Source organism: Pyrgilauda ruficollis, unplaced genomic scaffold (genome assembly GCF_017590135.1).
Source record: "Pyrgilauda ruficollis isolate IOZ18807 unplaced genomic scaffold, ASM1759013v1 scaffold179, whole genome shotgun sequence".
NCBI lineage: Eukaryota > Metazoa > Chordata > Aves > Passeriformes > Passeridae > Pyrgilauda > Pyrgilauda ruficollis.
Genome location: NW_024516875.1, coordinates 310119 through 326868, shown reverse-complemented (window position 1 = coordinate 326868; position 16750 = coordinate 310119). Strand labels below are relative to the sequence as shown.

The window sequence follows — 16750 nt, the reverse complement described above, 5'->3', positions numbered from 1 at the left end:
TCAGTAATACTCACATTTAAATCAGATTAAAATCATGTTGAAGATGAAAAAAATCAGCTTCAGAGCAGCAAAAGGAATTAGAATTTATATATTGTAGTCATGCCATTTTGACCATCGGTAATTACACTATTTTTATGTTAATGTAGAAACCCCTTGAAAGAAGTATTTAAGCATTAATCATCTATTTACAAAAGAATGGCTTTGGAAATGCAGTGAAAAACATTGAGCTGGGTGGGAATTCAGAACAGATGTCAGTTTTAAAAGACTGGGCATACTAAAAAAAAGTGTCGGTTTTTACTGCAGTTCTTAAATGTATGGTGGCTTGATGCATTTGTGCATCCGAGGCTCAGACACAGAAAATTGCACTGCAACACACTCTCCCAGTATTTCTCCAGTTCTGGGGAGTTAGGATGTCCTAGGAACTTCAGAATATTAAACTGGCTTCTGTGAGGAATATTTAAGTTGCATCCCTATATTGGGAAGATGATCCAAAGCAACTGTCTTCCACGTACACCTCCTGTGCCAGTGGTGAGAAGCTGTAGAGGTGATGGGTGCTAAAGTATTGTTCCTTCATTTCCTCATTCCAAATCCATGAGCTTCTGGGGGATTTCTTGAACTTTGTACTAATAATGAGCTTGCCTTTTTCCACTAATGCATTGCAAAGTAGCCAAACTCTGAGTCTGAGGTTTCATAAATGTTGAGATCCCTGACCCTTCAAATGAGCAAGCGAATGAACATATTCAGTCTTATCACAGACTAGCAGACAAGGTATCTTTAGGAAGGCAGTGTGGCCCAGAAGTGAAGAGAGCAACCACAGAACTAGAAGGATCTGGGATGTGAGTCTGTGAACTGTCATTGCCTCTGGCAGAGATATTTGAAAGAGCCTGAGGAAGACAGGCAACCAAATTCTAGTTAGTCATCTTCAGATTTGACAGCCTCTTTATTGTTCCCCCTTGTGAAATTGTGAAAATGATGCTTGATCCACCTACCACATGAATGTGTTGGAGGATTAATTATTCTCAGCACAGCATTTTGAACACCTATTGGGCAGCACTGTACACAAACATTAAACATGGTTATTAGTGCTGTGCACCTCATACGCTGACATGACACACGGCTCTTTGTAGTCTTCCTTTCCAGAAGGTGACAAGTGGGAGATGCTGAAAGCACCTCCGTGGGATCTGAATTTCTGAATAGGAATCTGTATCATTGTGCACAGAGATCCATGTAGGAAGTGTAAAATGTTTTTTAATTGTTACTTTTCAACTCAGTTTTCCCAGATCCTTCCTTTTCATGGTCCCCAGATACAAGTTGTAACCAAAATTAGAATATTTCAGGGGGCAGAAAAGATGTGGCAGGAATTACATCACCTCAGAAAATTTAATACTATAGCTATCCCAGGAAGCAAAAAAAAACCCCAAACAGACTTATGAAAATGGGCTGTGACTTACATAGTTGGTGGCTTTCAAGCCATAAGTGCCATAAGCTGAGGTGACACATCAAAGAAAGGTTCGGTCCAGGCAGACATTGCAGTTGTGCATCTCTTAGAGACCACAGGTGAACAGAAGGTGCAGATCCACGTAACCTTTTGTCTTGATTCAGTGCAGCTACTCTAATGGCCTAGTTATGCATTGGGCTGGTTCAGCATAATTGCAGGGTAATTCAATAAACCGGGCTAAAGGAAGCCACTTTTCCTTTAGAAGTAATTTTAACCAATTATATGTGTGTGGGTGGGTATAAAGCACAGTATATCAAAGAGCTTAAGATGGATTATAATCAGGTGGTTTTTCTAGTTTGATTTGCCTTCATCTATTTTTAAGGAATCCTATTTTATCAACATGATCAGTGTTTTATGCGTTTGCTGTTTTAGTGTTTGGTATAATTACTGGCTTTTTCAATGCAAGAATGGATAGAGCTGGAAGGTTACAGATTACTTCAGAGGGAGTGTTCATTTACAGTATTATTCCGGATTACACACCACACAAAAAATATGTTAATGTGAATTTCCCAGACATCAGCCCCAGTGTTTAAACACAGAACTGTCAAAAAGATGCTAAAAAGCAATCTGAGACAGTTATGCAGTCTTTCCACTGTATCACTCACTGCTGTATTCTAAAAGGTTGAAATGAGAGGGAAGAAGCATTTACATGATTGTCACTTCTTTTAATGAATACTAAAAATTCCGCTCAGTACAAAGTACCAGGAAAGAAGCAAAACACATTTGCCTGTCCAGGTTTGCATTTAGCTTGGCAAAACTGGGAGCTGATAACAACTGCGAGCTTCAGAGGAGGTCCAAAGTTGATAAAGATACCTCACTTGAGGCTCCCCTCCCAAGGGGAGCCTGGAGTATGGACACCATGAGTTTGCTCTTGGATTATTTGCAGTGTTAATCTAGTTTACCTGGTTGCTTATATAACAGAATGAACCCTTAAGCACACAGAATTCCACTTTGAACAAGCTCAGCTGCAGAGAAATAGCTAGCAGACAGTGTTGCACAGCAGGCTGCATTATGCAACCTGTAGTCCAAGTAATGGCTCCCCAGCACTTCAAGTTATTTTGTAAAAATTATGTTCACCATAAAAAGAAGCTACTGGAGTTTGGAAGTTAAAAATTGCTGCAATAATTCTGTAATTGGTGCATAAACATGCAAAAATTAGATGTTCGGTTGATTTTCTTAATTAGTAATCTGCAGTAATGAAAGGAATAAACAAAGATGTTCCTAGCTAAAGAAATATATATATGTTCCTATACATATTATATTACCAGAACTGCTGTCATATTCTTATCCTGAACAAATGAAGACTAAGAAACTTTCTGAGGAAGCTTTGCTGTAAACTGACAAAAACTCCACAGATGAAGTGAAGAAGTCTGTAAGATGATAACACATCTGGCTATATATAAGTTAAATATGATAACCAGAGCCTGTTGATAGTAAAATAATCTCAAATAATAAGAAATTATGTTGATGGAGAAAATTTAGGGCCGATTTTTTGTGTGATTAGTTGTTCTGGGAGCAGAGCCACTGCTGCCTGACTTCTTGGATCTCGTCTCATAGATCTCCTGTGGGTTCCAAGTTGCCTCATTCCTTTGAAACCCCTCCATCAGGTTGGGAATTATTTATCTTAGACACTTAGAGGAAATTCAAAGGAGCATAATTACCTTTGAGATCTTTATATAGTAAATGGCTTTTCAATCTGCTGGGCAGGTTCAGATAGATATGGAATGACAAGCAGACAGAAGTCTAAAGCATTGTACTTCTGCAAGTTCTGTGTTTTCCCTAAGAAAAAAAGTATCTTTTGCTAAAACTGCTAAGTTAAGGGTGAGGTAATGTGTCTCCAGAATGTTATTGCATATAAGGGGTGATTACAAAATGGAAAGGTGAAAATAAGGCAGGAGAGATAAAGAGCCATGTAGCCGAGAAGAAGGAAAAGGATGGGAGAAATCTCTTATCCCACATTAAGACAGAGGCTGACAGAGTGGGTGGTGGCTTGGAGCCCCATTCCAAATTGGCAGAAGGCAAAAGTTGAATGTGGCTTGAAAGAGAAAGCTCAGAAGCCCAGTGCTGAATCTGAGCTAGTGTGCTTCTGATAGGATTTTGATTTGTAAATGTTTTCATTCCAAATCCAAATGAGATGAAGTGGATAGAGGTTGATTGTGGAGGAAAATAATTCATGTTTCTTGCAAATTAAACATTATGAGAGGAAAAAAGCCCAGTGTTTACTTTTGGGGGAAAAAATTTTTGCCTAGAAATGAAGTTTTTATTCACCCCAAAATATTTTAAGTAGACATTTTGCTTCATTTTTTCCCCTTGGTAATGTCAGAAAGACTGTGTGAATTTCCAAATATAACCCATTCCATCCAAGTGGTATTTTAATACAGAAAAATATTTAGGTAAAATTTTTCCAACCGATTCTAGTTGCAGTTTATGTCCAGATTAGAGGCATATTTTAGCAGAATCTTCTCAGGTGCCAAGAACAAAAGGATCCCTGGACTTTGGACAAAAACACTTGCCTTGTTTTGGCTGGTCAAAAGAAGAGATCGGACAAAAAAAATGTAACTACCCCCAAATTCATAACTTTTCTTCTTTTTTATTTTGTTTGAATTTACATCTCTGACTCCCATAGCATATGTTTTTGCATGTGTTTCTTGGCACTCCTGAAGGGCAGATCTGTTTCTTACATGCTTCCTGCCTTATTTTTTTCTGGGGAATTAGTTTTGTCCTGGATATGTGTGCAGAATTCCTGTGACAGCCATAATTTTTCTTTAATATCATTGTATACACAGAGCTTCTGTATTAATACTGAGTTTGCTACCTGCCCACCAGCAAAGCCATATGCTAGAATCAAATGTTAATTGGTTATCAGTTGGGGATTTAGTCCTACTCATCTGCTAGATGGATAGTATGAGAAACTTACACCAGAGTTAATGGAACATACTCTCTAGTCTTGTTAAATTGCCATAGATTTGTTCCATTGTTCCACTACAATCACAACACAAAATGAGGTTTGGATTTGTTTTAGCATTGCAGACTCTTTAAAATACTGGTTTGTTTTCCAGTGTGGATTGACAGGAATCTAGAGAATCAGGGAGGATGGAAGGGACCTCTGGAGGACATTGAGTCCAGTCTCCTCCTCAAAGCAGGCATGGTTAGAGGCCAGAACCTTGGTTAGAAACCAGAAACTTTGAGTGCCTTTGAGGGAGGAGATTTCCCAGCTGCTCAGGGCACCTATTTCACTTTTTTACCATCCTCATGGTAAAATGCTTTCCTTGTAGCATGTTCTCCCTTGTACCTGTTGCTTCTTGTCATGCACCTCTGAGAAGGACTTGCTCTTGTGTTTTCCTGGGCTCAGGTGGTTGCAAACCAGCAGCAGGGTCTGCCCTGCATCATCTCTGAACAGCCTCAGATCTCAGTCACTCCCCTCATCCCAACCACCTTGGCAGCTCTCTAATGGGCTTGCCTCAGTTTCTCAGTAGTTTTCCTGTCACTGAAGAGCCCAGGATGGGACCCCACACTCCAAAGGAGGTCTCACAAGCGCTACAAGATCACTTCCTTTGTTCAGCTGGTTTCGCTGGTGATTGACACAGCCAGGGTGCCATGGCCACAAAGACTCCCTGCAGAGTCTTTTTGAGTGAAGTTACTCCATCCTGGGTGCAGGTGTGGGAATAACTAGTGAACCTGGAAGTGGTTGAATTATCTGTGATCAAGAGCTGTTGAGATAAAAAATGGAAAAGTGTTTGTTCTAGGGCTGTACATAGGAACACAGCCACACAACAGCTCTAAGATTATGTGCCCTTGGGGATGTCCTGCATCTAGCCAAGGAAGCCAGGGCTACAAATTGTGCAGAGCTCTATTCCTTATACATAACTTCACAACAGCAGTGCCTAGGCAGGAACAAGATTTCAAAGATTTGTACCTAAGTCTGACTTAGTAATTCAAGAGCACTCAGAGTAAAAAGCAAAGCACATTCTAAAGTCTTCCAAGGAACAAAGTTTGAACAAAATATTGCTAAATCTATGAATAAGCAGCAGAAAATACCCTGTTAGTAAAAAAAAAAAAAAAAAAAAATAAGATTTAAAGGGTAAAAAGTGTAGTTAAGGAGACAAAGAAAAGGAAATAATTTTACCGAAGCCTGGTGTGGAATAAAAGAATAAAACAAGTAACTGAGATGCATACTCCTCAAAAACACAGTTTTTAATTGAAAAGCTGACAGACCTGTAACTACAGCAATGCCTCTGGCCGCCACTATAATAAATGAAACTGTACATTTAGAGTAATTTGCTAATTTGCCTAAGTAACACCCACAGAGAGCAACATGACATAAATACATTAGTGGAAGCAACAACTATAACCAGCTCATACAGGTTCTTGGCTGGCAGATGGATGGATCAGATGAGCTGGAAGAGATTTACCAAACAGAACAGAAATGGAGCTGTGGTAACAACATTGTGGGATACAGGATTTCTTTATTCCTTTAAGGCCTGAAGATGCTCATACATGTTGCAGCATGAAAATAACATTTTTAACTTGTGTTAAAAGTGCATGTGTGCATGCACTGGAAAGCTTGTACAGTTGGAGTACACATCTGCTAAATGCCAAGTGTTTCAGAAGCAAAACAGAGAAGTCTTTCAGGTAAATTATTGAATCTTGAAAATTTAACATGTAATTATAAATATCTGAAAAGAGTTTTTGTTAAATATTCTAAAGACACATAGGTATTTGGTCCATAGGAAAGACTGGAACCTGTACTATCAGCTTTCCTAATGCAGGTGTTCCAAGTGTCTGAAACTTGTACTTCAGAGTCACCCACGTCTTCTGGCAAAGTTCAGCTCTGTGTCACCTCCCTTAGGCTAGCACTGTTCTGTCTTCTGTTTCCATAGCTCTGAATCACACCTGTTGCATTTTATTCTGAAGTCCTACTCATGCCAACTTTTGCCATTGCATACTAACTGGTTTTCTGTGTTCTCTAAATAGCCTGCCTCCAAGTTAAGCTTGGGCCATCGCTAAGGATTTTTGTGTTATCAACAATGCATTTCTAAAATTAAAACCCAAAAAAATTGCTGTTATGCAAGGCGGATTTAATTTTCAATAAAATATTTCTTTCTGGTCCCAGTCTCCTCTTCTGACTGTCTTGATCCTGATACAAATTAACAGTGCAGAAACAAAGCTAATGAATGCAGGTTTGCACAGTTTCTGTTTTTGTTTCCTCCCAGATGTGCTTAGGAGGTTTGTGCTGAGCTGTTTGAGACAGGCAATGCCAGCTCTCAGGGGCAGAATCCAGTGAATAACCAAATGCGGAGTCAGGTGAAAAGTTTCTCTTTCAGTGCTCCTCTCAGGAAGAGCCCACGTGTGTAGGCATATATATTCTTGCCTTCATCGGGAGGTTGTTCTAAGGTTTTTCACTAAATACGGGTTGTAAAATATTCTTGAACGTGAGTCACTTTAAATTATAGTTCACGGAGCTGAGGGAGTCACTGAGAAAATGGAGCAGGAAAAAAACCATGGGATAGAGGCAAAGAGTGAGATTTCACTGTGGGATGTGGATTTTTGACAGGCAAACTGAATCCATGCCTTGCTTGAGGGCTTGATATTAATGTCAGGGCAAAGATCCCTCTGGCTGACCCAAGTTCTGAGTGTCAGTACAGACTGACAAAGACCTCAGCTCTGGGAGAAAAGAGCTGACATGATTTTATGAAGCATTATGGCTGATCTTCTTTGAACCCTAATTTCTGTCAAAGAGTTATCATCACTGTCACAGTAAATGATACTTGCAGCACAAATGGCAATTAACTAGAAGTAAATAGTAGAGCAGAAGTCTGCAGACTGGTTTTTAAGGTTGATGAGTTGAAAGTAATTTCAACGCATTAATGCTAAGCATGCTAAATCATCATGTGCCATGAAAAAGACAGTAATGTCACTTACCTGAAATCAGCAGGAATTACAATAATGTGTAGTAGGGGTAGGCTCAATTGTTTCAAATATGTGAGCATATTACAGGAACCGATAACACTTTGTCTATCTGTTTGCTTTTATCAGATTTTTTATAAAACAAGTAATTTGTTTGTTTTTCACTATTTTAGGTAGCCTGCCCTATGAATACAAGATTGTGATAGCAGGAAATCATGAATTGACCTTTGACCAGGAATTCATGGCTGACTTAATCAAGCAGGACTTTTACTATTTCCCTTCTGTTTCTAAGCTGAAGCCAGAGAGCTATGAAAATGTACAGTCTCTTCTAACAAACTGCATCTATCTTCAAGACTCTGAAGTGACGGTGAGGGGATTCAGAATATATGGCTCCCCTTGGTAAGCAGGTTTTTTAGCATACATTAAAAAAACGTTGATTGCTATCACATCAGCCATTTTGTCTGCATCAGCTGTATTTGGATTGCTGTGTTAGGAAGAAAAGTAACACTCACTTTGATAAAGTTTTTATATTTTCTTGTAATGAATCATTCCTGTGACAAAACAATGTACTGTACTGTGGGTGTGGTTAACCAAATAATGATGGGTAAAAAAGATGGTGTGCTCTTCAAACTCTCAGCCAGGAGTAGGTATTTAACAGTCCATGCAGGGGGCTTTTGTGTCATAAAATATGTTTTCTCTCCTTGATGAATTTATTTAATTACAGGTTAATTTTATTGCAAGGATACAGTCTTTTGACAATTTCCATCCTACAAAAAATATTGGAGGTTCATTACTGTGTACAGTAGTCACTTAACAAGCTTATTTCAGCAACTCTGAAGTTCTTTGATTGCTTATCCCTCAGAATCTTGCTTTCTTTTTATAAAGTAATAGCTTTCCTCAAGGTCTAGTTGAGCTTCTACAGTCAACAACTCAGTGGCAGCTTAATATTTCATGGACTTTGCTCTACTGCATAGTGATTACTTAGAACCCTTGACAGTATAGAAGGCAGATGGACTTTGGTTCCTGACTTCCTTGTATGTGCTGTTTCTGTGTCTCTTACTAATGTCCCATTGCTGTTTATTATTTCTGCTGATGGGCCTGTAAATTGGGTCTTTTGTGAGCATTTGATATATGTTTAAAATAAGTAAAAATGTATTTTAAAAGGCAGGGTTTTAAGGGAATATGTTATTCTTCTTTTTAACATCACATCAGGCTGAAATGTAGCAAACAAGTTGTCAAACCTGATGCATATACCCTGATGTGAATTTTCAGTGTGAATAAACTGTGAAATCTCTTGGATTTTTTTTTAATGAAAATTGGCTTTTTCCCATTTGGTTACTTGAGATGGGTGTTAATTTTGTCTAAGCATATTATTCTACATTTGTCTAGATTAGTTTCCCTCTTAAATGCACCCTTCTCTTTCTCCCTCTCAGGCTCTTCCAGATCTTTCTGGGTTTTTTTTTAACTTACCAACCGGCTGTATTGTAGTTCATCTTCCTCTTGTGTGTACAATGTATGCAGTCAATGTGCAGTTTACTTAATTTTCCACATTATTTGGGAAGATGTTAGATGGTATCAGTCCCAATATTAACTTCTGAGAAATGCCACTTGGCATCTTTTCCCATTTTGATGTTCAACTGTAAATACTGTAATTATGCTCTGTTTACAATATGTCTGGCAACCTCATATCTTCATTTCAGTGTTGGTAACCAGGCGCCCTATTTCCAGTGTCAATAATAATTTTCCAGGCAGTGAAGTACCAAAAGTTGCATGGAAGTCTAGAGAAATTACATTAAAGCAAAACACTATCTATAAAGTAGCACTATGTAGAGGCTAAAGGGAACCACTTGAACTTTCTGTGTGTGATTAGATCTGCAAAAAACTGTTGAGAAAACCTTTTGTCCACCCACTAACCCATAAATAATGTTTCTGTAAAATCAGCTCTACCACATTTCCTTTGTGCACAAATCTTGTCACTCTGCGCAAGTTGCCTGAGCTATCTGCCATGATCTATCCTTGAAGTAAAAACAACGCTTTCCATCTTTTCTGCAACTCCAGGTCATAGCTACACTTCCACACTCCATGTTTTATAATGCTGCTAAATCATCTCCCACCCCTTCACGGTCCAGGAAGTTGAGTGTTGCGAGGTCTGCTGGAGATACTTGCTTTCTCCATCTGGGAGAGAGTCTTGATGAAAGTCTTCCAGCCAAATTGAGTTTTTTTCCTCACTATTCAGCAACACAGAATGAAGTTTCCATGCCAATTGATGACATGTCCAGTGGAAACTTCCAACAGTAGCAATTAGAGCCCTTCATCAATCTCTCAGCACAGCAGATGCAGAGTCCCATCAGCCAGGCCACCAGTCTTGGGAAGACAAACAGCTCTTGTGTGGGGATTTGACTAGCTGCTGCTGGATTTCAGGCTGTGGTACACTCCTGTGCCTAGTGAGCATCACTGTTCTTTGGCATTTCGGTTGCTATACTTTGTTTACCCTAAAAGCAGAGGTTTGTCATAGCCTCTCTGGGAAATCAATCTCACTTTCTTTCTACATCATAGTAATGTAATCTCTAAAAAGATATGGAAATTTGCTGAATTTTATATGGTGAATATTTTTTTTGACCTAGCATTAAAAACTAGTCCATTAGAAAATATTTATGAACATAGTCAAGACTTCAAAATTTAAAGTTCTTTAAGGTCTCAGACCTCCACAAGAAAGTCAAATTTCATGCAGTTGCTTGTCTAATAGCCTAAAATAATTTTCTTTTTTCTGTTTTGAAAATATGCACTTAAACTTTCCATTTCTAGTTGCAGCGCTGACCTTCTGTCTTACATCACCTTTAGTCGAAATAATTAGAAGCTAGTGATATCCCTCATTCATAAAACACATTGATCAATAGTTGCAAAGTACTTTGAGAACACTGGAGTAAGGTCTGAGTAAAAGCCGAGTAGCATTAACTTAGTGTCTTTTGCCTGTAGTCATCTGCATTTTTATATATAACCTGTACACATTAGATTATACTTCTATTTAAAATGTTTTAGTTGCAAATTAAACCATGAGAGCTTGATTGGTTTGTATAACATGCCGGTCTCTAAGGTCTTTTAAATATGTACCAGTTGTGTGTGGTTAAATATTTTTAATAGCACTTGGTATTTTGTCCTCTATTAGTATCTAAAACCAAGTGGTTATTTTTAATTGCACAGAAGAAATGGGACAGTGTTTTGTCTCAGAAACCAATGCTCTAACTCTCCCGGTCTCCAAGGGCAAGAATTCAAGTGCCAGATTAAGCCTCTGCTCACTAACGAAAATTTAACTGTCTTAATTGTTAATTACACAAGTGTTATCATTGAGCAGGGAGCAGCCATTTTGAAATGCCACTTGCAATGCACAAAAGCAGCTACTTAGGAATTAGTACTTGCAAAATCTTGGACCATGGATTATCAGGAAGAGATATAGATGTTAAGGAGGAGAAGTGTGAAAACATTAGAAGTTTCATGAGAAACTCAGGAATAAAAAGATTTTAAAAGTGTCCAGAGCAATGCTGAGTGCAATGGGTAACTGTTTGGCTTTGGGGCATGATGCTTCTCACAGTGCATATGGGGGTGGCTGCCAGATCTGGATGAGCAGGACACCAGTAAGAATGCAATGTGCTTCACAGACTCCCAGGATGGCTCAGGCTGGAAGGGACCACAGTGGGGCAGCTGGTCCCACCTCCCTGCTCCAGCAGGGCCATCCCACAGAGCACAGGGTTGTGTCCAGAGGGGTCTGGAATATCCCCCATGAGGAGACTCCACAGCCTCTCTGGACAATCTGTTCAGGGCTCGGTCAGTGCCCAGGGAAGAAGTTCTGCCTCCTGTCCAGGTGGAGCCTCCTGGGATCAGTCCCTGCCCGTTCCTCTGGTGCCATCGCTGGGCCCCCGGAGCAGAGCCTGGGCCCTGCTCGGAGCCCTCCCTGCACACAGGGACACCCAGGGCTGAGGGTCCCTCTCAGCTGGGGCTCCTCTGGAGGCTGGAACGCCCCAGCTCCCTCAGCCTTTCCCTGCCAGAGATGCTCCAGGCCCTAAATCATCTCTGCAGCCTCCGCTGGCCCTGCTCCAGGAGCTCCATGTCCCTGCTGTCCTGAGGAGCCCAGGATGGGACACAGCACTCCAGATGTGCCTCACCGAGCTGGGCAGAGGAGTGGGATCACTTGATGCACTTCCATCAGTAAAGCACAGATGCTGGGTACTGTTGGGTCTTCTTCAGTATAAAGGCTGGACACCCTGATTTTTTTTTGTAAAAAAATAGTCACAGGAAAATGCACTCTGGTTTCATCCCAGCAAAACCCAAGGCTTGGCCAGAACATATTTGCAGACCTGGAAACAATCTTGTGCAGACAGCAGTTGTAGTTGCTGTGAATGTAAAAGAGAAGACTTTAGTTCCCCAATAACATTTACTGTAAAATGGAAAGCTTCTAGTTGAAAAGTACTTTTAAACTCCCCTTTTGTTCTGAACTGTTATGAAGATAGACAAACGGGCAGATAGAATAACTCAAATAGTTCTGTGTAATAATTCCATATAATGTACTTGGGACTGCTAAGACATCCCAAGGATGAAGCCATTTTCTAGAGGGTTTTAATTTATTTTTCAGTAACAAAAAAACCCCCACGTAATAGAAGTAAAAATATAGCAAGCAGGAACACCAGAGAGGTGGCAGAGAAAACACCCTTAGGTGTTTCCAAGACAGTCATGGCTGACCAGATCTAGTGATGGTGAGAGGTAGTGAGTGGTAGGTTGGACAGGAACTCTCCAGAAGTCCTTTCTGAGCCATCTTTCTGTGATTCTGTCAATCCCACTGTGGAGCTAGAACTGTGTGTGAGGCAGATACCTGAAATGGGCAGGTATCAACAAAGGCCTTGCAACAGGGAGTTTGCTGTTGTTATCACACTCAGTAGATGGTCCCAACAGATGGTTCAGAAGTCAGGAAGCTGGGATAACAGCGGAAGCTTGAATTTGGATTTGAAGTAGAAGGTCTTTGTCATCAGACAGCGTTCTGTGTTATCAGAGAGGGTATTAACTCTATGATGACATCATTCATGGAAAAATACTAATTAGTTATTATTTGGGTTACAGATTTTCAGCCTTCTACTGTAGTTCATCACCCCCCCCCCCCCCCCCCCCCCAGTACTATGTTGCAGGTAAGACTTTTAGTACTAGCCACAGCTTGAAGACAGACTATACCATCCATTCTTGTTTCTGTAACTGCCAAAGATTTTAATTGCACAATTACACACTGTGTTTGCACAAAAATACCTGATGCATTCAGTGCACAAAATCTGCTGTGCTTGCTGAACGAGTCCACTGTATGTTAATCCTTTTACAGTTGTTATTCAGAAATGCCCTGTAAAAACAAATGCCTATAAAAGTGCATGTGCATTTATGTATCAACATGAGAACAGGTCTCTGAGGTTTGCAGAAAAGATGCGCATCTCCTAAAGGACAGGTATTCTGTGTGTATGCTCTGATCTGGTGAAAAATGGCAAGTGGCCTTTCTATTAACAAGTGGATGATTGTGCATTAGTGACAGGATAAGAGTACACATTTTACTTGATAGTGCAAAACAAATGCAAGTAGAAGAAGGAGAAGATATTTTTCTAGCTTTCCATAATATTTTTAAGCAGATGTATATAGCTGCAGGAGAAACTAAGGTCTTCCTGCTTTCAAACAGGCATGCAAGGTGGCAGGAGAGCATTTTATCTCTTTCCATTTTCCACCATATGGGAAAGGAAGGGACAATCACAACTCTCTTGCAAACACATGACAGTTCCATTATTCTAAATGACATATTGGTCTGGATAACTTAAAGAAGCCCTTTTGGATGAGATTGCCTCCAGACTCATTATCCAGAGTGGATTTTTACTTGGCTTCAATTTTCTGGAGGGATCTATTCCTGTGAAACAGAACTTCATTTTTCTTTTTGCAGAAGTACTTTTTTTTTCCTAGTGTCTGTGTATTCTCATTTCCTCCTTCATTCTTTTGTTAAAGACCTTCTGAACTCCAGAAACTCTTAATTTCCCAGTCAAGGAAGATGTGAGAGCAAATATTAATGTCAGCCTAGAAAGCCATTTGTGACCATTTGTCCTGCAGTGACAGATGCCTGGGCTGGACTCCAGGGGTTTTATAGCTTCCCTCCAATTGAATGTTGATTAGATTTGGCCTGGCATGTTTACACATGGACCAACAGCTCTGGTGCCACATTATTTTTCCAAAATTGGGAACTGAGGGAAGAAAGTAAGGTATGTGGGGAGCAGTTTCATTCTGTTAAATCTTGTTTTTGTTGAGTTTAGCAAACTGGGTGAGGCCCGTCCTGTGAGCTCTGGCTTTGTCAGAGAAGATGGATGAATTCCTTCCAGTCTAAAGGACATCAGCATGTAGGTTGCATCATCATCCCCCTTTGGCTGGAGAGCTGGAATTTGGTTCCGACCTGTTGTCCCTTTCTTGGTGCACTGCAGTTGTCTGGACTATTCCAGCCAAGTGTCTTTATTCAAGTTGTGCATCCAGTGTGGTTGTGCTTAGCTGTAGGGGTGTAACTCTTGTCTCAGTTGTTATTTTCTTGTCTGATTTGTGTTTTAACACAGAGTAGGTAACTTTGTTATTTGACTCCTTGTAAAATGTTCTGTTTCTTCTTTCTGTGTGTGTGTGCACATGTGCATGTGCACTTTGCACTGAAAGGCTGATAACTGCCATGTGTAATCAAAACAGTTTCAAAGAGCATGCAAAGGGCCAAACTGAAGCAGTCTTATTTTGGTTCCACGCAAACTCCAGGCCTAGGTCTCCATTTCAGTGCCTTCCTCCTCCATCTTTTCAAGAACAGCTCTTTCATTCCTTACTGAACTCAGTTTCCATCAGCGAAGATTTATAGATTCATTTCATGAGAGGGATGCGCTTTCATTTTGCCAGTGATGAATCACCTAGTGTTTACTTTCTGGGACCTTGTACAAATTTTTAGTCATTGAGGTGAACATCAATTAAAATGAAACTGTATTAAAATAAAATAATGACTTCATTTAACATAATAAACCTCCCAAGCTGGGAGTGTGGCTTCCATATAGAGCAGCAACAGCAGCTCAAGGTGTTACACTGTGGGTTTCACTTCCCAGAATTCACAGAGAGTAAGAACTTCTGCCTCAAAGTGACCATTCCAATTCTTAGTTCTTACGTCCCCTTTCAAATCAAAAAACCTATTTAGCATCTTCCACATAACAAAAATATATAGGGAATCAAATGTTTTATTACTGGACCAAACCATACTAGATTTTTTTCTTAGTAAAATACTTGATCCTTTTATGTTCTTTTCATACCGCACCCTCACTTGGTCAAAAGATAAAAATACAAATAACTGAAGTGCACTTGCTTCTGTACTGTTTCCTAAGGAAAATTCCCTCTAAAACTCTTCCAAACTTCAGATTAAGTAGATTTCTGAGCAGGTGGCTTGTTTGCATGTCTGTGCTACAGTTTTGTTTGGATGGATGCAGAAATCCTGGATGTGGATGAATTATAGACTGCTGGGTTTTGGCTGCTCAGAAATATGTTTTAGAAGTGGTAGATGTTCCCTGATTGTTAAAGTTGGGAACTACTTGGAGTTGTTTTAATTAGTGACTTTGAGGCAGGCAATAGAAGTGAGTAATTTAGGTAGACTTGACGTGGTTCTTGAAAAAAATGAAAGTAGTCAATGGGAATAATAGACTCTACTCACTATTTAGAAATGAGGCATCTCAGGTTTCGGAATTTTTTGAGAGAAGTTTGGCATCTAAGCCTACCTGATGTGGCTGTTTTACTGTGGTGAGAGTGCTGAAGATATTTTATTTCAGGCATTCAGTATAGGGTAGGTAAGACATGACAGATGTGTAAGAAATAGCAACATGTTCAGAACAGAGAAAGAAAACTTCATCATCCTGCTAAAATATATTGTCAGTCTGAGGCACATAGATACAGGTTTAATTGTATTTTAACAGAATGCTGGAGGGTTTTTTTTTCCTCTTTCATACTTAAAAGAAGCCATTTTCCATTTTGGAAGTGGTGCTTCTAAACTACTTAAAACCACAATGCACTTGTAGTTTAGTCTGCAGCATATGGAAGACCATAAGCATGGTTTTTCCTGAAAAATTATTTTGATCTATTAAGCTCAGCTGTTCAGGGAGAGTGGTGTGGAGAACTGAACAATACTGAACTTCTGGAGTGTGAAAGGTTTTGCAGTGGCAGAAAGTGAGATTTAACGTTCTGTCTGTTCTAGCATCAGGAACGGATAACTGGATCATTTTTCTCCTTATTTTTTCTTTTGTTTAGAAAAAAAAAAAAGCTCAAATTGGTGCATTTGATGTGATAAATTTGTGTTGGAAAGCAGTTAATTTTCTGCATGACTTGAAAATACAGGAGATGTGAATGCCATTCAACAGGCTCTGAGTATACAGGTGCTATTGCTTGTGTCAGCAATCATACTGAATTCAGGAGAGGTCTTTTTAATGAATGCTTTCATACAAATTAAGTGACTGAAATTAATTAGCAAGAATTGTTACCATTTCTGAAAAAAGTGCGTGGAAGAAAATAAAAATTTCTTAACTCCAAGTGAATTTGCTATATCATGTTGAACGAGTATAGTTGTTATCAGCTATATAAACTCTGCAATAGGTATGTGAACAAATGAAAATGTAGACTGAAATACACCTATTGTAGTCCACAAATACCATCACAGTCAAACCAATGCAGTAAATTCTAGTTATTAGGTATTCCTGAGTCACAGCAGTTTAGAATATCACTTTTTTTTTTTCTTTTCTCGTTGATGAACGTTCCAGAAAACGTTTTCTCTCAAATAAAATTTCTTCTCAGCATTGCCTGGGGCTGAGGAGTCTAGAACAGTTCAATCCCAGAGCATCACAACAGAGGAAAATCAGTACTTTAGACACCTCTTGCATGTTGTGTATTAGGGATATGGATCAGTTCCTTAACACATTTCACTGACCTCTTGCAAGGGGAGTTCAAGCAGTTAATGAAGCCAAAAGTGCTTTGCATCCAGTTTGCAGTAGAGCTCTTCCACCGTGTGTGTACAAGTGTGCAGGACACACACGTGCATGTATGCTGAATATAGACCAGAAATTATGTTGATTTCAACATAACAATTTTGGGCAAATCCTATTTCTTGTAATGTCTGAGCACTTTGTGTGGCTTTGGATTTCTTCATGTGAGTGGAGATTTGCATTTACTTGCTTTTCAATGCTCCTCGCTTTAGTTAAATTTGAGAGCAGTTGAAAAATATATTGCTTTAGTTTAATTAGCTTGGTAGGAAAAAGTCCTTTCTTGGGCAGTAATTAT

General features: G+C 39.5%; 1 protein-coding gene across 2 annotated transcripts in view; it reads left to right on the top strand.

The window, feature by feature from the left end:
• Positions 1 to 16750, top strand: part of MPPED1 (metallophosphoesterase domain containing 1) — a 57153-nt gene that overhangs the window by 22364 nt on the left and 18039 nt on the right. For both annotated transcript variants that reach the window (XM_041464336.1, XM_041464337.1), the window contains exon 4: positions 7579 to 7804. In XM_041464336.1, coding sequence (XP_041320270.1) covers positions 7579 to 7804 — 226 coding nt within the window. The remainder of the gene's footprint in view (positions 1 to 7578; positions 7805 to 16750) is intronic.